The sequence below is a fragment of the Zingiber officinale genome, chromosome 1A, assembly GCF_018446385.1.
Source record: "Zingiber officinale cultivar Zhangliang chromosome 1A, Zo_v1.1, whole genome shotgun sequence".
Taxonomy (NCBI): Eukaryota; Viridiplantae; Streptophyta; class Magnoliopsida; order Zingiberales; family Zingiberaceae; genus Zingiber; species Zingiber officinale.
In genome coordinates this window covers 181419155-181444613 of record NC_055987.1, presented here as the reverse complement: position 1 = coordinate 181444613, position 25459 = coordinate 181419155, and the positions used below count along the sequence as shown (strand labels likewise).

General features: G+C 37.8%; 1 protein-coding gene across 1 annotated transcript; it reads left to right on the top strand.

Moving 5' to 3' along the window:
* The first annotated feature begins 11735 nt into the window (after positions 1-11735).
* On the top strand, positions 11736-14319 carry LOC122038556 (F-box only protein 13-like). Its single transcript, XM_042598354.1, has 2 exons — positions 11736-12095; positions 12803-14319. The coding sequence occupies exon 2, from the start codon at positions 12803-12805 to the stop codon at positions 14039-14041; it is 1239 nt and encodes a 412-aa protein (XP_042454288.1). The 5' UTR covers positions 11736-12095; the 3' UTR covers positions 14042-14319.
* Positions 14320-25459: the final 11140 nt, after the last annotated feature.

Sequence of the window (25459 nt, the reverse complement as noted above, 5' to 3'; positions counted from 1 at the left end):
TGGGGAGGAAGAATACGGTCCAAGAAACTCATATCTAAGATTTGATGGCAGGGGTTTGAGCTCAATTTAAGGTGGCACAATCCTGGGTATTGAAGGGCATTGTTCAAGCATCATGATTTCATCAGAGTTGTCCTCCTTCTCATACTCATAACTTATTTCAATGTGGTCTTCTAATAGTTGCAAGCTCAACTCTTCAGAGGTCTCATAATCTTCATGAACATTATTCACCTCCAGTCCAATTGATGGAATCGAATCTTCAAGCATTCGAGTAAGAGTTTCACCACACCAAGGTGCAAATTCTTCTAATTCATCACGTAATTGTTCAAAGTCTTCAAATTGAAAGTCGTTGTCTTCACAAAGATTTTCTATTTTAGAGATCCTGAATGAAGGAATTGTCGAGTTATCCTCTGACTAATCAATTAAATTCCTGACTATATGGTTGATCAGAGCATAGGCTTCATACAAATTCTTGCACATCAATGAACCTCCAGCAGCTAAATCGAGATGCATTTTTCTTGAAAAAGATAGCCCTATGTAGAATGTCTGGATAATCAACCATTCCTCAAACCCATAATCTGGACATAGCTGAGTAAGAGTAATATATCTCTCCCATGCCTGACATAATGACTCTCCTTCTTCTTGTTTGAAGTTTAGTATTTGATTCCTCAGAAAGATTGTCTTCTTTGAAGGGAAATATTTATTCAAGAATTCTCCCTCTAAATCACTCCAATCATGAATGCTTTAACGTTTCAAGGTATTTAGCCAGGTTTTGGCAGGGCCTTTCAGACTAAATGGGAAAACTAATAGTAATCGATAACTGTTGTTTTGGGTTTTAAAACTAAGATGTGAAAAATAAAAGAAAGATAACTGAGGAAGTCCTTAGTTCAGAAAATGTTCTAGGCCGAGAGTTTCATATAATGGTGAATGTTGTATTATGAATTCATCCTTTCCTAATTCTCCACTTGTATGTTTATAAGATAGTCTAAATTACTACTGAATATCACCTCATGACAGTGTATCGGAGTACTTACCCTACCAGTAACCAAGTATGTCATCAAGTGAAGAAGTAACTTAAAGAGTCTAGGTTTTTAGTAGAGTATCTCTTTGTACAAGGCCTCCCCCGAGTGTATGTTGTTGGTGCTGGAAGCATCCGATGATCGAACCCGTGTTTTGATAATGACAAGGGTTCAAAGATAAGTTGGTTTGTGATCTAACAGTTTGAATAAGCTTGTGGGAAAGTCCTAAGTGTACTTAGGCAAAAGTCTTAGCTGCGGTTAGGCAGGTGGAAAACCCTAGGGGGTGGTAACCCTAGGTCATAAGGGGTGGTAACCCTATGCGGAAAGTCTTGGCGGGTCGAGAGCTTCAGACAAAAGTCCTAGGGGGTGGTAACCTTAGGTGGAAAGTCCTGGTGTCGCGAACCAGGTGGAAGACTGGACGGGTCGGGGAGCGGGCGTCCAGCAAAAAGTCCGGAAGCATCGAGTGCCAAGCAAAAGTCCAGTCGATCTGGAGGATCATACTGGCATTAGGTAAATCTCCTGAGTGAAGTAGGTGAGGACGCGTTCCCCGCAGAGGGAACAGTAGGCGTCGGATCGACCTAGGGTTTCCGGTTGGAAATCCGAAGTCAGACCCGGACAGTCCGAAGACTGTCAATATCTCATTTACTGTGACTATTATGTGCTAACTTTGTTTTGCAAGGTATGTGTTTGAGACTAACACATTTTACAGGAACAAATGAGCAAGTCACACCTCGGATGAACAATGTCCGAGGCGCCTCCATGGAGCTTGGAGGCGCCTCGGGTGCAGAGAGTGAGCTGGCTGCGTAGCAGGCTTGGAGGCGTCTCAGACAGAGATGGAAGCGCCTTGGACCAGAGCTTGGAGGCGCCTTGGAGTGGCCATGAAGGCGCCTCAAGCAGGATAAGAGGTGAACTTTTCAACACTGATCCACGCGGTTGACTCGGCGTGTTGGAGGCACCCTGGATGGTGTTGGAGGCACCTCTAGCAGTGCATAAAAGGGGGTCTCGAGGCAGCAGTCAAGACAACAATTCCTAAGTGCTTCTACTACAACGTGTTGCTCCAAAAGACACCCTGAAGTGCTGTCACAGGCCCCCGACGACCCGGAGCTCTGAGATTTTGATTCTGTCGTCGATATAATAGTTCTTTATTGCACTTATTGTAATACAAATTTGTACTCTTTTCGAGCTTATAGTTGTTGCCCACCGGAAGCGATCAACGATCGTGGGCCTTGGAGTAGGAGTCGTTACAGGCTCTGAACCAAGTAAATCCCTGGTGCCTTTCTATGTTTGTTGTCTTTTACTTTATTCCACTGCTTTAACTCGATAGTTTTAGGAATCCAAACGCGAAATAGCCACGAGCGTTCCTCACCCCCCTCTAGCGCTTCTTGATCCAACAATTGGTATCAGAGCGGGGTCGCTTAGATTTGGTGCAACCACCAATCAAGCATTTTTTTTTTGTTGTGGTTATTTTCAGTTTTATGGAATCAATTAGAATTAGCTTAATAGCTACATTCTAATTCTTTTTACGAATTGGTTTTTGCTCGAAATTGGTGCAACACCACTCGAGCTCGTTATTTTAAATTTTTCCCGCACTACTAATCCAAGACCTAGTCTTGGGACATCTCGTTCTATTTTGTTCTTGCATATTAATTAAATGGCCCAGCAAGAAGGTTACAACATCGTTCATCCCCTGCTCTTCACCGGAGAAGATTTCGGGTACTGGAAAGGACGAATGGAGAATTTTCTAAAAATCCAGTTCGAGATGTGGATGATCGTCAAGACGGGGTTTCAACTGCCAACCGACGAAGATGACAAGCCTACACCCTGCGAGAACTAGGAACCAGCTTTAATCAAGAAGGTGGAAGTCAATGCCAGAGCAACCTGCACCCTCCAATGTGGACTGACCAAGGAAGAGCTCAATAGAGTTGGTCCTTTTTCAACCGTAAAAGAGTTGTGGGAGAAGCTGATCGAACTGCACGAGGGCACCTCCGACACCAAGGTAAGCAAAAGAGATTTGTTGTTTAATAAATTATATAATCTCAAAATGCAGGAAGGAGAGACAGCAAGTCAACTCCACGCACGTATTCAAGACATTCTCAACTCCCTCCACGCGATCGGGTAAAGGGTCGAGAACAGGGATATAATAAGGTACGCTCTCAACGCGTTTCCGAGGAGTACATTGCCCGCATGAATGGTAGATGCCTACAAAGTCTCCAAGGACTTATCTTCTATAAAATTAGATGAATTATTCTCTGAGTTTGAATTACATGAGCAGACTAATGCACAGCCAACCGAGAAGGGCATTGCTTTGGTTGCAAGTACAAGCAGAACACGTGAACTAAGACCAAGGCGTAGAACTAAACCAGAATCAGATGAAGAACCTGACTTAGACGATGAAGACGACGAACTAACGGCTGAACTCGTCAACCTTGTAAAGAAGCTCTACAAGAAGAAGAAGGGGTTCAACAAAAGGGACCTCAAGAAGGCAGTCCAGTCCAAAGAAGCTCAATCAAGCTCGAAGGTAAAATTTGAAGTGACGTGCTATGGCTACAACCAGAAAGGACACATCAAAGCCAACTGTCTCAACCAAAAGGAGATAAAGAAACAAAGAAGGAAAAAGGTCTTGAAGGCAACATTCGAAGAATCTTCCTCAGAAGACGACAACGACGAACTCGATCAGACGAGTCTCCTTGCACTAATGGCCCGAGACTAGATCAATATGTCCGAGAGTGAGAGCGAAATGTAAGCATTGCAAGACATGTTTTGTCATCATTAATGGAGAGTTCACTTTTAGGAAACTCCTTTTTTTTTTTTTTTTTTTTTTTTTTAGATTTGGTAAATCTAATAAATAAAATAAGAATGATATAAAATATATTACTCTTTACCAACCAAAGTAATGCTTTTGAAAATTAGTGACTCTAGCTTTCTTTTCCCAATAACAACCTTTTTTTCTTTGTCAAAGTCTCATGCTAATAACATATTATAAAAGCAACAGAATAACCACTAGAGAGAAGACATGAGAAGAGGAAAAAGAGAGAATCCTTGTTACTTCTGGCCAAAATGATATTTACAATTCCCTATTTATAGGGTGAGTAAATACATTCACCATTAAAGTTAAATGCATTTGAACAAATCGAAGAGTTATATACATTACGTTGGTAAAATATATTCATCTAACATTGATAAGATATATTCATCTTACACTTTGGATATGTTCACTTGATTCATTGGATATTGAAGATAGATTCAAATTTATGGCATTCACATACTTTCATAATAACCCTCACTTTTTTATGATTTTCACATGTTTCTTTCTTCTCTTAAGCATATAAATATCCACGGCACAATCTCTCTTTTTTGTTTTTTTTTTTTGGCTCTCTCTCTCTCTCTTTTCATTTTACTATTTATGGCACCGTGGTGAAGGCAATCTCCATTTTCATCAGAATGTCGACCTCGATATCCAACTCGACGGTAATTTTTTTACCACATCATCAATGTTTTAACTATAATTTGAATATAAAACAATCATTGCACAATCAACATGGAGATTTTGAGAAAACCTCCTTGAAACAGATATTCACCTAAAAGGATTTAAAATATTGCTCGAATGTATTGATGCCTTCTATATCAAAAACAACCTATACAAAGAAACTAAGAGGATAAATAATCCAACTGATGGCTCTTTGTTCTTTAAAAGAACGAGAATTCTCTTAGGACTCTATTGAGTTTTCTATTGATTGTATAGCAAAACAACTTGTAAAAGTCATCGAGAAGATTTCGATCGATTTAAAAAAATCATTAAGGAGTTTAAAAAAAAAAACTCTTTGATGCCTATTTTCACCAAACAAGGATGATATTTTTGATTATCTTATATCAAAAATTGCTGAATGGCTATCAAGGAGATTTTGCAAAAACTCCTATGGACGTATGAGGAACAAGAAAAATGAATAGAAGGCCATAGTTTTTTTATGCATAATAAAGTAAGATTATGGGGATAAGAAAATTATGACCGATGAAAATGATGACTTAATTGCTAGAGTTTTCACACACCTTTGTGGGGAAAAAAATCATAACTTTTGGTGTTCAAACTTACATTTACAAGATTAGTTAGGGAAGTAATATGAAGTTAATGAGACCTACTATTTAGGGTGAAGGAGTTTTATATGATGGGTATTATCATTAGATAGGGGCGGCCTTGAATAAGCAAATACAAATCATGGGAATGATTTGAAAATTCAAATGATGAACCAAATAATATTAAATCTAGAGCGATGATTCAACTCATGTTGGGGTTGTTAGGGTGGTAAATTTTACCTTTGTGCTATCATAGGATGACATTTTGACCTTATGAGAGTTTCCTATCGGTCGAAAATTCCTACAAATACGTTGTAGCTGGGGATCGAATCATAGATATCTAAGTGATAACTTGACACTCTTCTACTACACCGTAGTTAGGGATTAAACTATTGATGCATTGTTCAAAAATTAGTTAAGCAAAGGGGAGGAGAAAAATGACTATAAATAATTAAAATAATAATAAATCAGATAACATCGAACTTAGGATGACCATCTAGTACCATCAGAATTTTCCTCCGCCACCAACTACAAATAATTAAACCTTTAAGATAAAATGCTCACAAATAAATATGACTCTTCTAAAACTATTGACAAAAGTCTTTAAGAAGATTATTAGTGTCGGTTAGACAACATAAACAACAGTCGTATTTTCTTCTTGGTGCTACTTTAAGCTTTTGAATATGGGAGTTTTGAGTGGTACAAATTAGTGATTTTATGATTGTAAATTGGGATTTTATTTTAGATTATTTTAAAAAAAAAAATAAATGAGAGGATTTTTGTCTATTGATGGGGAACTTAACATGGGAAGAGTGAGAGATTATAAATAACTAAAATACACAATTCTTCCAAATCTATCGACAATAATTTATTAGAAAATTGTTAGTTTCTCATGACAACGTAAACAACGGAGACCAAATTCTCGTTTTTCTCTTTGCTACTATTTAAGTTTTTATTTTGACAGTTTTGAGGGTACAAATTTAGTCTTTAAAAATGAATTAGAATTTAATTTTAGATTATTTTTTTATAAAAAACAATAAATGAGTGTTGATAGGGAATTTGAGAATTTGAACGAGTGTACAAGTATAAACACAACCTTAACAATTATGATGGCCCTTTTTGTTTTGGCATGCTCTAATTGGTAGATTTTCTTGTTCAAAGTTTAAAAAAGAAAAATGGTACCAAAAGCCTAGTGCATGCCTTCTTAAAGAATGAACAATTAACTGGACTAAAGTATTAAAGTTTTTTTTTAGATTGAAATGCTGTTTGGGTATCATCGATCGTTCAAACATCTCAAGTTATTTATGAGATTAAAATTCTGTACACTTTCAAAATGTATAATGAGATTAAAACTTGTGTTTAAAATATTAAATTGGTCTCACAATAAAAGATCATTGTCCCTCTCTAGACCCGACCCCGGGTCGGGTCCAACTCGGGTCGAGCCCATAATCAGGTCAACAGGTCAGTTGCCTATTTACCTGGTTCATCGGGCTAAACCGGAACCGAAACCAGTCCGGCAAGTTGCCAGGCTAGTTCTGGTTCCTTAAGTGCAAACCCACCGGTAAACCGTCGGTTCGCCCGTCAATTCAATAGGTTTTTTTTACCGTTAGCCAGCAGTTCCTAGTCGCTGGAATTGTCGGTTAATCGGCGGTTCCAAGTCATTGGAACTGTCGGTTAACCGGCAGCTCCTAGCCGTTGAGAGAACAGTGGGGGATTTTTTTTTGATATTTTTTTCAACGGTTAAGATCATTTGATTATTTTTTTTTATCAATGACTATGATTTAGTATGTGTTATTATCCAAACTCTACAAATAGATAGCTTATTTCATCATTTTCACACACATCTTCTCTACTCTTAGAGGGTGTTTGGCTGAGCTTATAAGCTATCTAAAACAGCTTATAAGCTGTTTTAGAACTTATAAGCTCTTCAAATTTATTTGGTAAAATTTTTTTCGAACAGTTTATAAGCTGTCAAAATAAGCTGTTTTGGAGCTTATAAGCTGTTTTTAAAAAAGTATGGAAGACCCTACTTTTCTAAAAAAGATCTTATTTTAATAATTTTTTTCTCTAAAATATCCTTATATAATTTCATAAATCCTCATCTTATCCTCCATAAATTTTTATAAGCCTAATATCTTTTTATCTCCGCCGACTTTTCTTCCAACGCTGTGTCATCTTCTCGGTCAATGCCTCTTTCCAATTTTCTCTCCCCCGGTGCAAAAATTCGCCCAAAACCCTCTATTAATAAAAATCTTAAAACCCTCTATTAATAGTATTATATCATTTTTGGTAATTTTATTAATAAAAAGATCTTATAATACCAAACACATCAATACCTTTAAGTTGATTGTAATAAGTTCACCCAAACACTTTAACAACTTATTTTTAAAATAAGATCTAACAACTTATAAGCTCCTAAAACAACTTATAAGTTGTACGAGCTTATAAGCTATTTTTAATAAGTTTAGCCAAACACCCTCTTAATCTCAATTTCGTATTCTTTATACATTTCGTTTTCATTTCTACACACTTTAGTTTTCAATTTTCAATTACAATGGAAGGAAACCGTGGAGGTGCATCATCTCGAGTTTGGAAGGGAAAGGAAATAGTAAATTTACGGGAAGAGGACCCTAATATTCAATCCACTGATGATGAAATCGAGCACCTTCCGAATCTAACACCCGACATACAAGGAAATATCTATGTAATTACTTCTAAAGTTCGGGAAATTCCTTCTCTAAAATCTTCTATTTTCACTAATATTTTGAGAATGTCACTCTTCTGTTGGGAGAAATGCATGCAAAATGTAAGTATTGCAATGCCTCCTACAAATTCCAAGTCGGCAGCGGCTATGGGTCGTTGAAACGACATATATAAATGAAGCACCTAACGAAATATGGACTCGACCGTTCTCAAACACAATTATCAAGATTTTCTTCAACTAGCGATAGTACTTATTCCGATTTATTTTTATATTCGGATAATAAATTAAGAGAATCATTAGCTAAATTTGTTTCCATAAAATATCTTTCTTTTAGTTTTGGATCTAAAAAAGAATCTCTTAATCCATGTGTTAAATGTGTTCTTAGGACTACACTTACTCGTAAAATTTAAAAATTAGTAAAACAAGAAAAAAATAATTTAATTGATGAATTTAGTAAATTAGATAATAAAGTTTCTCGATGTTCTGATATTTGGAGTGATCATTGGCAAACACATTTGTATATGAGTGTGACTTATCATTGGATCGATAACTCTTACCCTCTGTTTGGGAGGAGGTGAGTAAAGGGGAGGGAAAGGACATGGGTAAAAAAAATTTTTATACTTGTTTGGGAGAGAGTGAGCCATGAAGGGGAAGGGGAGAGAAGGGTAAAGCTTCCCCTTGCATGCTCGGGAATCAGCGAAATTCCTTACACCCCAAATTGGGGTGTAAGGAAGGGTAAGGAAAAATTATCCCAATTTTATCCTTATTTATATTTTCACATGCAGATTTATTAAAAAAATAAGAGGATATTTTTGTAAATTTGTATATTTAACCTTCATTTCCATCCCTTTAAACTTTCTCTCCCTTCCAAACAAGGGCAAGATAAATATATTACTTTCCCTCCCTTCCCCTTCCATCCTCTTCCATTAATGAACCTTACCTCACCCCATCCAAACAGAGGGTTAGGGTGTGTTTGGTTCAAGTTATTATGTATAACCTTGGTTATGTGATTACCATGTAATCACATAACTAAGATTATGAGTAAAAAAAAAATAACCAAATGTTGTTTGGTTAATACAACAAAAACTTATTTATTTGAAGGTTTTAATGGATAACATAATTTAATATTTTACTATATTACCCTCAGTTACAAAACCAACTATACATAATAATAATAATAATAATAATAATAATAATAATAATATTATTATTATTATTATTATTATTGAGACTCTAAGTTTTTTTTACTTAGTTTTTTCTTTTCCACATTTTTCTTTATTTTTATATATTTTTTATTTTGTTTGCTTTTTTATGTTTTTTATTTTTTTAAGTTTTTTTTTATTTTAAAGTTTTTTTACTTTTTTACCTTTTTATTTTATTTATTTATTACGTGTTTTTATGTTTTTTAATGTTTTTTATTATTTTTATTACTTTTAATTTTTTTTATTTTTTATGTTTTTTCTATTTTTTTATGTGTTTTTTTTATTTTTTTCCATTTTTAAAATTTTTTTTCTATTTTTTATTTTTAAAAGTTTTTTACAATTTTTTATTATTTTTTATGGTTTTTTATTTTTTTTTATTTTTAATATTTTTTTTATATTTTCCATTTTTTTTACGTTTTTTTATCACATTTTTCTCTTATCCGAGGGTATTTTGGATAAAAAAAAATTCGTTAACCCCGAAATAAAAAAAAAACCTCAGTTTTTCGAGGTTTTTCCGCTTCCTAGTTGCATGCCCCTTTTGTTGACGTGTCGGGCATGGAACATTACTCGAGAATCATCGATTACCTAAACCAAACAGGGTTTTTGTTGATAGCCTTGGATGGATAATCAAGGTTATCAAGAATAACCAACCAAATGCACCCTTAGAGCCTCCAAAAAAGATTGTTAGCTTATTGAGTTTTTGATAAATCACATAATGTTTATTATGTTTTAATTTTAGAAGAATATGGATTAAATCATAAAATATTTTCAATATTATTAGATTAAACCCTAAACCCTAAACTCTAATACCGCTTATATAGATGATCTAAAATTTATTTGTCAATTTATTATTAGTGGTTTATTTTTTCATATTCATTGTGTATGCCATGTTTTAAATTTATGTGTTGAGATTAAAAATTTTAAAAAATTATATTAAACCAATTAGAATTATAATTTCTTATTTATGATGCCATCCATTTATAATGAAACAATACGGTAGGTTTTGGAAAACTAATGGAATGAAACATAAAAAATTTCCATGTGATGTTGAAATTCAACATACCAATTATTACAAGATTCATTTCAATATAAATAATTATTATATTTATTTTTGCACAAAATACTAATACTAATATATATTTATTTTCACAACAATGGAATATTTATAGTAGTATCTATGAAATTTTAAAAGTATTTAATGATGTAGCCGAACAACTTTCCGGTATTTATTATCCCACTGCTCAATTAGTTTTAGAAAACTTTTCTAATATAGTATTAGTTTTAAATAAACATATTAATAATAAATCTTTATCTTCTTGTATCTATGAAAACTAAATGGGAAAAATAATTTTATTTTATTCCTAAAATTTATTTAATTGCATTTACTTTTGTTTCTAGATTTAATATTATATATATTGTTAGAATTTATTTATATGATATTTATAATTAATGTTATGCAAAATATAGAACACAAATTAATATTTTTGAAATATAACAAACTACTAGTAGCAATTTAAAATTTATAAAAACACAATTTTTATTAAAAGAACAGATGAAACGTCTACGAGGATCCTTAAGTTCCATACAGAAACTTGAGAATTATTTTACGACTTATTTTGATTTTAATAAGCAGATAATAAAAATTTCGATATCTTAAAGTGGTGGTCATAGAAGACTCAAAGCTTTCCCGTACTCTCTGTGATCGTCAAAAAAATTTTAGTTTGTCCAATGTCAACTGTTGCTATGGAGCAGACGTTTAGTGCCGACAACAACATATTAGATGAAGGACGATCAACTTTATCTATCGACTCATTGGAACCCCAAGTATTACTGGACGATTGTACAGAGTCAAGAAAAAATCCAAGAAATATAATTTCCAAATGACAAAATTGAAGATTTTGATATTGAATGAACGAATATAACAAGAACGAAAAATGGAAGTGAATGACAATATAAAATGATAAAAATATAAAAAAATTATGTAAACTTTGATTCCTCTATATCTTAAAAGGATATATAGACAATTTAAATAAATACAAGTTCTTTTTTTAATTATGAGTTGAACCGTGAACGGACCGTTTTAAATCATAAATAATGAGCCATAATTATTTTGGACGATCTAAATCCACGATTCTAAGGCGTCAAATAGTCATTTTCGAACCATGATCAGATGTATCCCTCTCCAAACATCCGCAGAAGTAAAGCTGCGATCGATGCAAGAAGAAACTGAAGTTTACTATTCAACGGCCTCCCAGACCTCAAAAACAAACACACACAAAGCCACTCCTACAGTCTACAGGTAAAGTCATCGGAATTGACGGCTTTACCTTCTCCCACCCACCTTGTCTCTCTCTCTCCCTCTTAGTTCATCATTTTACTATTGGTTTCTTCTATCTCTCTCCCAGAGCTGCCCATGTCCCCCATTTGACTTGTGTAAAGCAAAAGCGACTAATGATGCTGCAACCCCCAGATACAGAGGAGAGAGAACCAAAGAGCATGGAGATTCCCTCAGCGAGGAGAGGAAGAGGAGTCGTCACGAGGTATTGCGTATCGTATCTAGACGTCGTGTTGTCTTCTTGGGACGCCTTTTGCTTTACAAAGGTCAATTCTTTTTTATTTTTTTTCTTCATTTAGTCTTTGCAATTTTCTCTCGGCGTTAAAATTTCAATTTTTAGAAATGGTAATTCAGAAAAACTTGATCTTGACTTTGGATTCTTGTTGAATTAATGTTTGTGGGCAGGGTGGCAGCAGCGGGTCACATGCGCTTCTCTGCCAAAAGCGAGAAGCTTTGGGTATTCGAGCCTTTCGGCTCGCTTCTATTTATCTGTTTTCCAAGCTCTAACACCGGCACGCACTCGCCCCAACATAGCAGCAGCATCCACAGCCCCACCTTCCTTCCTCCCTCGGTCTCTTCCCTTCTCCCGGCTGTCAACGCGAAACAAAAAGAGCTCCACACGAAGTTTCCTCCCATCTCTCCCCTTCCTCCCTCCCCAAATCCATTACAAAAGCCGGAGAAGAGGAGCCCACGACCTTCGCCCCTTCCATCTTTGTTTCTTTATCCGCATCCCTGAAACCCTCCGTGGTTGCATCGCTGAGGCAAAGGTGCGTCTTCTGTTTTTTCCCCCCTCTACTGCTTCTCTGATTTAGCCGTCTACATGGATTGCGTGCGGTTCTTAGGGTTTCTATTGTTGCCGGAGATGCGAGAAAGACGCGATTTTGCTAGCAAATAGCTGTGGAAAGAGAGTATTCTTTTGGGTTTTTTTCTCTCTCTCGACTTTTCTTGCTTTTTGCTACGAAAAATCGGAAAGCGGTTTAGAAAAGTTGTGATTTTGGATGATTCATGCGTTAGGGTTTCTGGCGCTCGTGGAATTTGTGGTAACAAAGGGCATAGCCAAGTGGGTCTAAAACAGTATTGATTTCTTTCATCTTGTTTTTTTTTCTGTTTGTGATGAGTAGTAAGAAAAACCAGGCAGATAGAAGACTTCAATCTTTGGTTCTTAGGTTCTTGCCAGTATAACTTTGGTGGTTCTTCGTACTCCTTAGTCGATTATACCGTTTATTTGAAGAGAGTGTTGGGATTGTTGAAGTTTTTTTTTCTATAACATATAATTTCATTTTTTTCCCCCTTATATGATTAGGCATTGCAATTGCATCTGGTTATCCTGTTCTTGCTCCACTCTGTAAATTTTCTTCTTGTGATTAACCATGACTTTTGAGTGTTTATTTTTGCTCAATTTTTTCTCATCCAGAATTTCAATAGTCTTTTTTTTTCTTGCTTTATAAATTTCTTACCTTTTATCTCCTTGTAGATGGAACAAAAGATGGTGGATATCGTAGCCGGAAAAAACAGGAAGAGAAAAGCAAACGAAGCAACTCATACGATTCCTTTCTTATTAGATGAGCTGAACGAAGATCTACTTGAGAGAGTTCTCTCCTGGCTTCCTGCTTCAAGCCTCTTTCGTCTTGGTTCGGTGTGCAAGCGATGGAGATCTGTTGCCACTTCTGAGACATTTCATATCGCATGCTCTCAAATACCTTCCAGAGAACCATGGTTTCTTATGGTCGATCATGAATTCGAAGACCTGGTTGTTTACGATACCAGCGAAAGGAACTGGAAGAGCTTCACTCATCGAACTTGCAACCCAAAAGGCCACAATCGCAAGGCCATTCCTGTGGCTGCATCTGGTGGCCTGGTGTGCTACCGCACTGGCTCTGGTGGATTCTTCGTGTGCAATCTTCTAACAGGATCCTGCCGTGAGCTCCCGCCGCCAGCCGGCCAAGGTAGTGAGAGCCATACTTTACACGCCATTGCCATGTGTTCTTCTTCAACCAAGCCAACTTTCTTCAAGATTGTACTAGTCTTGGGGAAACCACCAAACCTTGTCTGCAGAGTCTTTGATTCAGTGAGGTCTACATGGGAAGATGAAATCACATTGCTTGAGAAAGCTGATAGTTCCTCAGAGTCTCAAATTATGGGAGAAGAGATTTTCTACTTCCTCAGTAAAGCAGGAGATGTGGTTGCCACAAACATGCAGAGGAGCCCCTCTAAACAATACTCATCCGTCCTCATCACAGAAAACAGCGAACAGGTTGTATATTTCCTCAGCGAGACAGGAACTGTTGTGGCTTGTAATCTAACTCAGAAAACATTCTTCGAGTACCCTAGAATTCTGCCGATCTACTTTGAGTACTCAATAGATGTGGTTGGTTGCAAGGGAGAGATGCTAGTTGTCGTCTTGTCTGAATTCCTGGAAACCGCGAGCCTGAGGGTCTGGAAGTTCTCCAAGGAAGACAAATCGTGGAAGCAAGTAGCTGCCATGCCGCCGGCAATGTCACATGAGTTCCACGGGCAGAAGATGGACATAAACTGCACCTCATACCAGGATGTGATCTTCATATGTGCCAGTTCGAGCGAAAGCAGCAGATACATAATGTTCAGCATGGAAGACGAAGAGTGGGTAGAGTTGCCAAGATGTAATGTGAACGGGAAACCCAGGGAGTTCATGTCTGCCATCTCGTTCGAGCCAAGAGTGGAAGCTACTGTCTGACTGCAGATGATTGTTTTTTTTTTCAATGGCTATTTCTATCGATTTGATTTCTTGATTCTAAGATTTGCAAATTGCTTGTTGTTGTGTGCTGATCTTAGGCCATGCATCCACTGTATATTTTTCATTATGGTGCATTTGAATCCACCTTCTTTTGCCCATGGAAAGGCTGGTTCCTGTTACAGGGAATCTCTTAGTTCAACCTTTACCCTGTGAATCTCCATGGTTTGGTTTCCCCTTCAAAAGAAAAGAGCCTCGCCTGCTTTGGAGGCTTTATGTTATCCTGTGAAGCACTATCAGATACTCTTTTAAAGTGACTAAGAAGAATCAATCTGTAGACTGAGTCTGCTCTGTGTAATTTCTCTAAGCTAGCTGGAGGCTTGATTCTTACAACATCCTGGAAATTCCAATTATTTTCAATTGTATACATTATTCTAATGGACATGGAGAACCACATGAAGAACCCTAGTGGGGTCTGATTCTGAGAAAGCAATGGTTATTGGAGAGCCTAGTGATCCTGCTTTAGCAATTCCTTGTTTTGCTGTAGATAGCTTTTGCAAGTGCAAGGATGGTCCTGAAAATGACCTTCGCTTGTAGATGCTAAGTATGCTCTGCTAAAGTTTTGCTTCTTAAATGCTGATATACTTGCATGCATTTTGTATTTGCCATATCAATTGTTTTGAGCAGAACTATTGCAAGTATAAACAGCTATGGATCAGACCAAGTGATGGTCTTGATACAGGTTATAAATTGCTTTGAAGATTCTAAACTTTGAACGTACGATACTTTTGCTGCTAAAATATGCAGAATGCTTACTCAAAGTGGGACGAGTTAAACATCAGTAAATTGTGTTCGGTCATTGTTGGTACGGTAAACAGGGCCTTGTAGCATGTATAGCGTATTAAACTCATTATTAATTATACTTTTAACACCATTTCACAGCAGTAAACAGGGCCTTGTAGCATGTATATTAAACTCATTATTAATTATACTTTTAACACCATTTCACAGCCTCTGGCGATCTATTCTATCACCACTTTTTTCTTTAAAAAGAAAAAATAAAATCTGTTCGCATCTATCTTTTTTCTCACACTAGCACATCACATGGTAACCTTTCTTCCTCGCTTATGTCTCTGATCAAACATTTCTTTTCTTCTTGCAGATTCTTCTTTCCTTCGACATTTGTTTTTCTCATCACATCCTTTTATTTTCCTGCTATTATTTGTTCAAATTTGTTACAACAAATGGATGTTAAACCTTTTAGCATTCTTGATTGCTGTTTTTTTTTTCTTTTTTATTTCATTCTTTTTATGTTGAGCAAGTTAGCTATTAGTTAGATATCAAATCCAAATGCCTAACATTCGCCACCAAGGCTATAAAATACAATGATCATAAGGCCAAAGTGGAACTCAATGATACACCATACAACACCAAAATTGACAAATATCCATCTTATATAATCCTTAGGTCATGGAAGTCCACTATAAGCTTTCTAAAGAAAGGAAGGATTCCTTAGTCTTGCTACGGTTATCTATGAGAACAATTAGACAATTTATTTGCTATGGCTGAGAAGGGTGGACGTAGAGGGGTGGCTACTTATGGATTCCTTAGGGTTGTACTAGTGACACATTGACTTTAAAAATGCCTTTTTTTTATTAGCTTTCATTATGCATTAGTTTTTGTAGTGATCATCAATGGCAAAAACCAATAATAAGTGTGTGTAATCATTTTCTAGGGTTCTGCCCATGAACAAAGTATATTAATTCTCTTATCCAATACTTATAGGATAATACTAAATTATTAAAATTTGACCGGTTAAAAAATTATTATTAAGGATGTTCAAGTAAAATTCTCTCTCTTTATATTTATAATTAATTACAATTTAAGATAGTATACATTATAATTCATTTTCTAACGGGTCAGATTCTAGCAAACAAAATTTACCGATACTTATAATACTTTCAACCGAATGGACTAGCTGCACGTATCCTATATGAATCAAATTTAATGAATTATTCTCCAACATTCCCACCTACGTATTTATATTATTGAAACTTTCAACAACTTCAAGCCAGATCCAATTAAGCTTGATCTGTCTCATCCTTTCCACTTAATTTTGCTCATTAAATACAGTTTACCTAACCCGTTTGTCAAACATAAAAACTAGGGTAATTTCTCAGAACGCATCTAAAGTTTCTAAATGCCCAATAACGCACCAAATTTTTAGCTTGCACAAATAGTACATCGCATTCTTATTTTACCCTTCCCACCAACAATTGATCACATTTATAAGTATCCGTGCCACAATTCTAAAAAAAATAATTCTTTTTTTTGTTCGGATACATGAAATAACATTGAGCTCCGTTCCCTCACAAAACACACATTCCGGTGGAATTTCAACAGAGTATAAATACTGTCGGGAAGATTAAACCCTACAAGATAATCAAAAACTTCAGCGCAGCTAAAACTTTGAAGAGTCAGTGTTCTTCGAAGAAAACTGATTAAGGTATGTGATATTTTCTTATCGATTCTATTCAAGATTATCTCATGTATGTATTATATCGGATATCGTTCTTGTTTATTTGTTTATTTATGTAGCTTATAATAGAAAAGATTATCCTAGGATTCTTTTATCGTCCATTTCTATGTAGTTGAGGTTTTTATAAAGTTGACGCCGTAAATACAATCATCTTATTGCAAATGATTAGTTTATTTTATATGAGATATTATATGATGATAGGGTTCTCCAACTTTTTAGTAGTATTTTTTGTGTTTTACAACTTGGTGTTGGAATTTTTAAAACCTGAAAGATGTACAATAGTTCCAAACTGTAATACAGTGGTGCTGAGCATTATATTCCAGCATCACCACAGTGGTGTTAAACTTTCTTTTGTAGTACTGGAATATAAATTCCAGCACCATGTTAGTGGTGAACTTTCTATTGTGTACTGATGATTTAAAAATTCAGCATCATAAAACAGTAGGGTCAATTGACATGAAATCATAACTTCGTTTATGAGGCTCGGGACCATATTTGAACATCATATCTACCTTCTTCGTACGTCTCTTTTATTCTATTTCAAATTTTTAGAAATCCAAATCTCTTAGCTCTATCAATAAATTTCGGTCAAAATTCATACATCGACTTATCAAATTCCGATCAAAATCATTCCAAATAATATAAGTTTCTGAAGTGTCACGAAGTCTATATCTGCCCGGAGATTGTTAGTGTGGAAAACATCCGACGATCGAACCCAAGTTTTGATAATGACAAAGGGTTCAAAGTTAAGTCTTGTTGTTATCTAACATGTTGAATGAGTATTTCAGAAAAGTCCTAACTGCGGTTAGGCAGGTGAAAACCCTAGGGGGTGGTAACCCTAGGTCCTAGGGGGCGGTAACCTTAGGTGGAGAAAAGTCCTAGCTGAGGTTAGACAAAGGGAAAACCCTAGGGGGCGGTTACCCTAGGTCATAGGGGGTGGTAACCCTATGCAGAAAGTCTTGGCAGGACGATGGCTTCAGGCAAAAGTCCTAGGGGGTAGTAACCCTAGATGGAAAATCCTGGTGTCGCGAACCAGGTGAAAGACTGGACTAGCCGGGAAGCGGATGTCCAGCAGAAAGTCCGGAAGCGTCGAGTGCTGTGCAAAAGTCCAGTCGATCTGGAGGATCGCACTGGCAGCAAGTAATTCTCCTGAGTGGAGTAGGTGAGGACGCGTTCCCCGTAGAGGGAACAGTAGGCATCGGGTCGACCTAGGATTTCCGGACGAAAATCCGAAGTCAGACCCGGATAGTCTGATGACTATTGATAATATTTTGTTACCTTGTTTATGGCTTTATGTGCTAACCTTGTGTTGCAGGATATTGTTTTAGATTAATATGTCTTGCAGGTACAAAATAATAAAATCTTTCCTCGGATGAACAGTGTCCGAGGCGCCTCCATGGAGCTTGGAAGTACCTCAGGTGCAAAGCTGGAGCTGGCTGCGAAGCACCTTGGGAGGCGCCTTGAAGGAGTCATAAGGCGCCTTGGAAGGCGCCTTGAATGGGGCATAAGGCGCCCTGAGCAGATGAACTTCGACCAGTTCAAACTTGATCCACGCGGGTGACTCGGCAGTATGGAGGCGCCTTCGGAGGCTTCCAAGTCGCCTTGAACACCCTTTATAAGGGGGTTTCGAGCAGCACCTCAATTCATTGATTTACAAGTGATTCTCTTGCCACGTACTGCTCCAAAAGACGTTTCGAAGTGCTGCTACTCGTGCCCGACGACCCAGAGCTCCGAGATCTCATTTTTCGTCGTCGGTATAGATTTATTTAACGCACTTATTGTAATACTTAGTTTGTAATAATCGTGCTTATAGTTGTTGCCCATCGAAAGCGATCAAGGATCGCGGGCCTTCGAGTAGGAGTCGTCATAGGCTCCGAATGAAGTAAAATCCTTCGTGTCTGTGTTTCATTATTTCATTTCCGCTGCTTTAATTTCTGAACGAGTTTTTACGATTCCGATAATTGAACACAATAGCCGTGAGCGCTATTCACCCCCCCCCTCTAGCACGTCTCGATCTAACAGAGATATCATTTTATAGTCATAAACAACAATGATAAAAAAAAAAAAAATCAAAGTTTTAGACTAAGGGAATTGTCACATACATATAATGTATCTTAGGAATGTTAGAATCAAGTATGGATACCATAAATTCTTTATATACACTTATCTCTTTCATTACATGTCAATTTTTTAAAAATTCAAGTCTCCTAGGTCCATTAATGGGGTTCGGTTAAAATCTATTTATAGACTTAGCCAGTTTAGATTTGACTTATTCCAACTCTTGTTGGTTTATTAGATACATCAGAGGCAAAATGTGTTCCCTTTATTATTTTAAGACCTTCCAAACAGTGGTCAAAAGGTTTTGAATTTTCCAAAACTTAGTGCTCTTGTTCTTCTAAGAACAACACCATAGTGGTACTGATCTTCAAAAACCAACACCATCTTGCGTGAGAAGAACAAAATACTGTGGTGCTGGTTTCAGAAGTTTGTCACTACAATGGTGTTGTTCTTCCAAAACCAGTGCCACAATGTGGGTACTATTGGTGCAGTTTGCACTAACGGTCTAACTCAGATTTCGATAAATGATAAGTGAGTTAAGTTAGGTATTTCTGTGATCTAATTACTCTACCAAGTATATAAGAATTGATGGGTCTGAAAGACTTGACACCAGGCTGAAATCTAGCTAGGTCTGCGAGACTGGATGATTGGTGTGAAGTTCAGATAGGTCAACGAGCCGACTTGAGATCTGGCAAAAAGTTTGGTTGGGTCCGCGGGACCTAACAGCTGGCAGAAGTCCAGTTGGGTCTGTGTACCTGACAACTAGCATGAAGACCTGGTGGGTCAAGAGGCTAGTTAACCGATTGTAAGTTGGTAAGTAAAGGTAAGTCACTAGAGGAGAGTGACTCGGTGAGGACGCGTCCCGGTTAAGAGACAATAGGCGGAAGTCTAGTTTATGTCCATTTCGGATCCCTAAACTGAGACCTCGACTAGATCTTGGTCTCAAGAGAGACAGAGTCTAATTACTACTTAATAATATTATGCTAACACTTGTCTTGTAGATTATTATTTAGTTTATTGTACTAACATATTTTGCAAGACAAGAAAAGTAAAGAAAGCCCTGGGTGAATAATATCAAAGGCGCCTTTAAGTAGTAGAATGCGCCTTGGCACTGTTCATAGAAGGTGTCTTCAGTATATGGAAAGCGCCTTCTGCAGGATAAGAATCAGACCTCATCGCGGATAAGGGCCAGGTTGTTCGGGATTGAATTTGCCGAGTTGAAGGTGTAGGACCGTTGCGGCTGGCTAGAAGGGGGGGGCTGAATAGCCCTATAAAAATAAAACACAACCCTTCCCGACTTTTCAAACTAACACTTGCATATAAAATAGAAAATCAATAAATCAAAACAGAAAAAGACGAGACACCAGATGTTTACTTGGTTACAACTGGGGAGGTTGTTAATCTAAGAAAAATGATCGCACTACTATCTCCTTCAGGCAGAGAAGCCTCTTTTACAGCAATTTAGGCACAGAAAGAAAGAAGTTAATCTAAACAGTGGAAGCGCACAAGCGTTGTTACAATTTATGAACTGATGATTAGCTTCTGGACCAAGGTTATATTTATAGCCTTGGTCGGGGCGCCTAGAAGGGTTCTGGGTGCCTTGGAGGGATAAAACTTTATCCCCCAACGTTCAGATCGCGTTTGACGTGATCTGGTCAACAAACCAGGTCCGGGCGCCCTGGGCTGCTCCGGGCGCCTGGAATGGTTCCGGGCGCCCCGGAGCCTAAAGTCAACCGATGTTGACTTTTTCATCCGGGGACCATTGCTCCATTTTAGTTTGCCTCAGTCTGGGTCTTCAACTCTGGATCTGCTTGCTTGGGTGATCTCTGCCATCCGCAAAAGGGCTCACCCAAACCCAACTTCCGGTCTTCTCGAGCGGGCTTCCCTCCGGCTTCTCGTCCCTCAGAATCACCGCGTGTTTCCTTCTCGTCCGCCGGCGTACTCATCCGTAGTCTTCGTCCCTCGGACGCACCGCGTGCCGTCCTTCTCGCTAGCTGCGTCTCTTGCTCCTCGAGCAGTCTTCCGCTCCGGCTTTCGTCCCTCGGAACCACTGCACGCTTCCTTCTCGTCCGCCGGTGTACTCTTCCGCAGCGCCTCGTCCCTCAGACGCACCACGTGCCATCCTTCTTGTTAGCTGCGTCTTCCACTCGTCTACCTGTGCTCCTAAGCTCCTGCACACTTAGACACCAGGTTAGAAACACACAGGCCCTAACTTAACTTGTTGATCACACCAAAATAAACTTGGGGTTCCAACAATCTCCCCCTTTTTGGTGTGCTCAACCCAAGTTAAGCTAGGGTTAAAATAGACATAAAATAAATTAATTGAATTTACAATTAAGTGCAAAAAAAGATAGAAAATTTTATTTTTGGTCTACCTCCCCCTAGACATAAATATTTTTCCTTCTCCCCCTTTGATCACAAAAAAAATGGGGTTCCAAGTAAAATAATCTAAGGGTTAAAGACTTTGAAAAAATATTTCTAAAAAAGTTTTAAGTAAAAAAAATATGAAAATTTTTCTAAGTAATTTAAGCAGAAATTTCTAGTTTCAAGAAAAAGTTTTTAACTTAGGAAAAAAATGATTTTTGAGAGTTTTTAAAAAAAAATCTAAGTAAAAATATTTTTGAGATAATTTTTTTTTAAAAAAATTCTAACTTAAATCTTTGAGAATTTTTAAGAAAAGTTTTCAAAAAAATGACTTAGGTAATTTTAAAAAAAAATGTAAAAATTTTCTAAGTAAGTAAGTTTCTAAATTGAAAAAAAAATGTTTTGAATAACTTTTTTAAAGAATTAATTAATTATTGTATTAATGTTTTATTAGTAAGTTAATGAAATATTTATTTCAATATTTTGACTTCCAGGTCGTGGCGAGGCACTAGGCCTTCTTGGTTATTGGAGCAACAACCACTTCCTTGACAAAGCCTCATAAAGAAATTCTTTGTTTAATTTTCTCACTTAAAGCGCTAATTTTAATTTTAAAATTTAGTTTAAGCATGATTTAGGAACCCAATATAGGTTCCAACCTACTGGATTAACTAAAAAGTTTTTAGGGACATATTTTCTTGAAATGTTCCTAATTTGTCCCGGGTGATATTTAAAGTACCAATTTAAATTATTAAATCTTCTAAAATTAGTTTTAGATGAACATGCATAGTTTTTCAAGTTATCTATTTGAATTTTCAAAATTTGATTTTCTAATTTCAATTTTTCATTTTTCAATTTTGATTTGTCTAATTCTTCTAAAGGGCATGATTTAGCTAAAATGATTTTAAAATTTTTAATCTCCTTTTCTAATTTGCAACAGTCTTTTGTTAATAGTTTAACAAACTTAAAGAGTTTATCAGGAGGAAGTGATCGTACCTCACTTACCTTGTCGATCTCGTTGTCCGTTTCTCCCCCTAAACTGCTGCTTTCTTCCGACATGGCTCCCCCTTCATCGATACTCTCGATGCTCATTTCGGAAGAGCTTGACTTGCAATCGTCGTCTTGATGACTTGCCATTAGAGCAAGTCTGGAGAATGCCTCGACTTCCGACTCCGACGACGTATCGTCCCACGTCGCCTTTAGGGCCTTTCGCTTTTGGATAGGCTTCTTACCCTTCTCCTTGTCCTTGTTCTTCAGCTTGGGGCAGTTGTCCTTGATGTGCCCTTCTTCATCGCAGTGGTAGCAGCGGATCGTCCTTTTCTTTTTCCCCTGCGGATGGTTAGTAGATCTAAATTTACAAAGTTTCTTGAATCTTCTTACCATCATTACCATTTCCTCGTCATCGAGAGAAGATTTCAACTCAGGTTCGTCTCTTGAAGCTTTGAGGGCGATATTGTTCTTGGGCTCCTTCGAACCTGCACATCTTGATTCGTGCACTTCAAAAGTCGAGAAAAATTCTTCTAACGAAATCTTTTCTAAATCTTTAGAAATGTAAAAGACATCTACTAATGATGCCCATTTGGTATTTCTAGGAAAGAAATTCAAAGCGTACCTTAGCGAATCTCAGTTACTTACCTTTTCTCCGAGATTTGAGAGTCCGGTGATGATCTCCTTGATTCTCGAGTGCAGGTGCGCAACTGTCTCGTCTTCCCCAAGTCGTAGGCTGGTGAGCTGATTGCTAAGTAGTTCTCTTCTGGCGAACTTGGCTTCGGACGTCCCTTCGTGCAGCTCGAGGAACTTCTCTCAAAGTTCCTTTGCCGAGTCATAGTTTCCGATCCTGTTGACTTCTTGAGGCAGAAGAACACTTAGCAGATGGTATTCTGCTTTGCCGTTCGTCACGAAGTCGGCCTGCTCCTTTTTCGTCCAATTATTTTTCTCCTTACCCTCCGGTGCTGTAAAACCAAATTCCATTGTAAGCATTTTAGAATCGGTGATAAAGAATACCTGCATCAGCTTTTTCCAAGTGGAGAAATCCCCTTCGAATTTCGGTGGGTGGATGCTTGGTCCGACCATGTCGTTGCTTCATTCGGCGGTTAGTCCTCCTGAAGCGCCTCGTCTTTGATACCACTTGTAGGACCTTTGCGGCTGGCTAGAAGGGGGGGGGTTGAATAGCCTTGTAAAAATAAAACACAACCCTTCTCGACTTTTCAAACTAACACTTGCATATAAAATAGAAAAGCAATAAATCAAAACAGAAAAAGATGAGGCATCAGATGTTTACTTGGTTACAACCGGGGAGGCTATTAATCCAAGGAAAATGATCACACTACTATCTCCTTCAGGCGGAGAAGCATCTTTTACAACAATTTAGGCACAGAAAGAAAGAAGCTAATCTAAACAATGGAAACACACAAGCGTTGTTACAATTTCTGAACTGATGATTAGCTTCTGGACCAAAGCTATATTTATAGCCTTAGCCGGGGCGCCTAGAAGGGTTCCGGGCGCCCTGGGGGGATAAAATTTTATCCCCCAACGTTCAAATCGCGTTTGACGTGATCTGGTCAACAAACCTGGTCCAGGTGCCCGGAAGGGTTCCGGGCGCCCCGGGCCGGGCACCCGAAATGGTTCAGGGCGCCCCGGGCTGCTCCGGGCACCCGAAATGGTTCAGGGCGCCCCGGAGCCTAAAGTCAACCGATGTTGACTTTTTCATCCGGGGACCACTGCTCTAGTTCAGTTCGCCTCGGTCCGTGTCTTCAACTCCAGATCCGCTTGCTTGGGTGATCTTTGCCATCCGGAAAAGGGCTCACCCGAATCCAACTTCCGGTCTTCTCGAGCGGGCTTCCCTTCGGCTTCTCGTCCCTCTGAATCGCCGCGTGTTTCCTTTTCATTCGCCGGTGTACTCATCCGCAGTCTTCGTCCCTCAGACGTACCGCGTGCCGTCCTTCTCGCTAGCTGCGTCTCTTGTTCCTCGAGCAGTCCTCCGCTCCGGCTTTCGTCCCTCAAAACCACCGCACGCTTCCTTCTCGTCCGTCGGTGTACTCTTCCGCAGCGCCTCGTCCCTCGGACGCACCGCGTGCCATCCTTCTCGTTAGCTGCGTCTTCCACTCGTCTATCTGTGCTCCTAAGCTCCTGTACATTTAGACACCAGGTTAGAAACACACGGGCCCTAACTTAACTTGTTGATCACACCAAGACAAACTTGGGGTTCCAACAGGTGGCGCCTTCCACAGCCCTTATAAGGGCTTCTCAACCTAACCTTTAACAATAACTTCTGTACAAGCTTTTACATGTCCATTTGAGGCTCTAACTGTTCCAGCTTCCTACAATGACTATGCTACGATGCTGTTGAGCTCGACTACTATCGAGGAGTCGACCGACATCGAGCCTAAGTTGATAATTTTTTAAGGTGTTTGGTAACGAACTTGTAATTTGTACTTAATTATTTGTAAAAGGACAAGTGCAGGGTGTTGCACTTGTTCCATCTTTTCTGTGTATTCGATTCCCTTTTCTAGAGGTATCGAAAAAGGAGTTTTAGTGGATTACCTATCGATAGGTCCGCGAGACCTAGATCTTGGAGCAGGAGTCACCGAAGGCTTTGAACTAAGTAAACCAACCGTGTGTGCTTCTAGTTTCTTACTTGCTTTCAATTTTTTGTGTTTTTTTGCTTCATTTACTTTGATCTCAAAATGAAAGCAAAGTTTTTCAAAACCACGTGATTCACCCCTCACGTGCAACTCGATCCAGCAGGTACAAGTTAGCACTCAACCATAACTTCACTTACAAGCCTTAGAATCAGGAATACACATCATATATATCTTCTACACACTCACATCGTCATCTCATGACAAAATTTCAAAAATCCATGTCTCCTAGGTTCTTTAATGGTTCCAGTCAAAACTCATTAATTGAACTAACAAGCTTTGATCAAGCTCATTCAAAGTGAAGTAGATTTCTGATATGCTTCGAAATCTATATGTGCCCAGAGATATCACCTTGAAGACATAAACAATAGTGATAAAAAAGATTTCAAAATTAGACTTTAAAGGAATTAACACATATACATAATGTATCTTAGGAATGTCAAAACTAGATAAGGGCACCATAAATATCTTATACATACTCATTTCTTCCATTACATGTCAACTTTTCAGAAATCTAAGTGCCCTATATCCATTAATGGATTTCAGTCAAAATCTATTGATGAACTTAGCTAGTTCATATTCAACTCATTCCAACTCCTATTATTTTATTAGATTCACTGGAGTCCAAATGTGACCTCTTTTACTGTTTTAAGATCTTCCTAGTAATAGTCAAAAGGTTTTGAATCTTTTAGAACTCAATGGCCTAGTTCTTCTAAGAATACCATTATAGTGGTGTTGATTTTTGAAAACCAATAACACCTTGTGTGAGAAGAATAGAACACTGTAGTGCTAGTTTTGAAAGACCAGCAGGATTCAAAATTA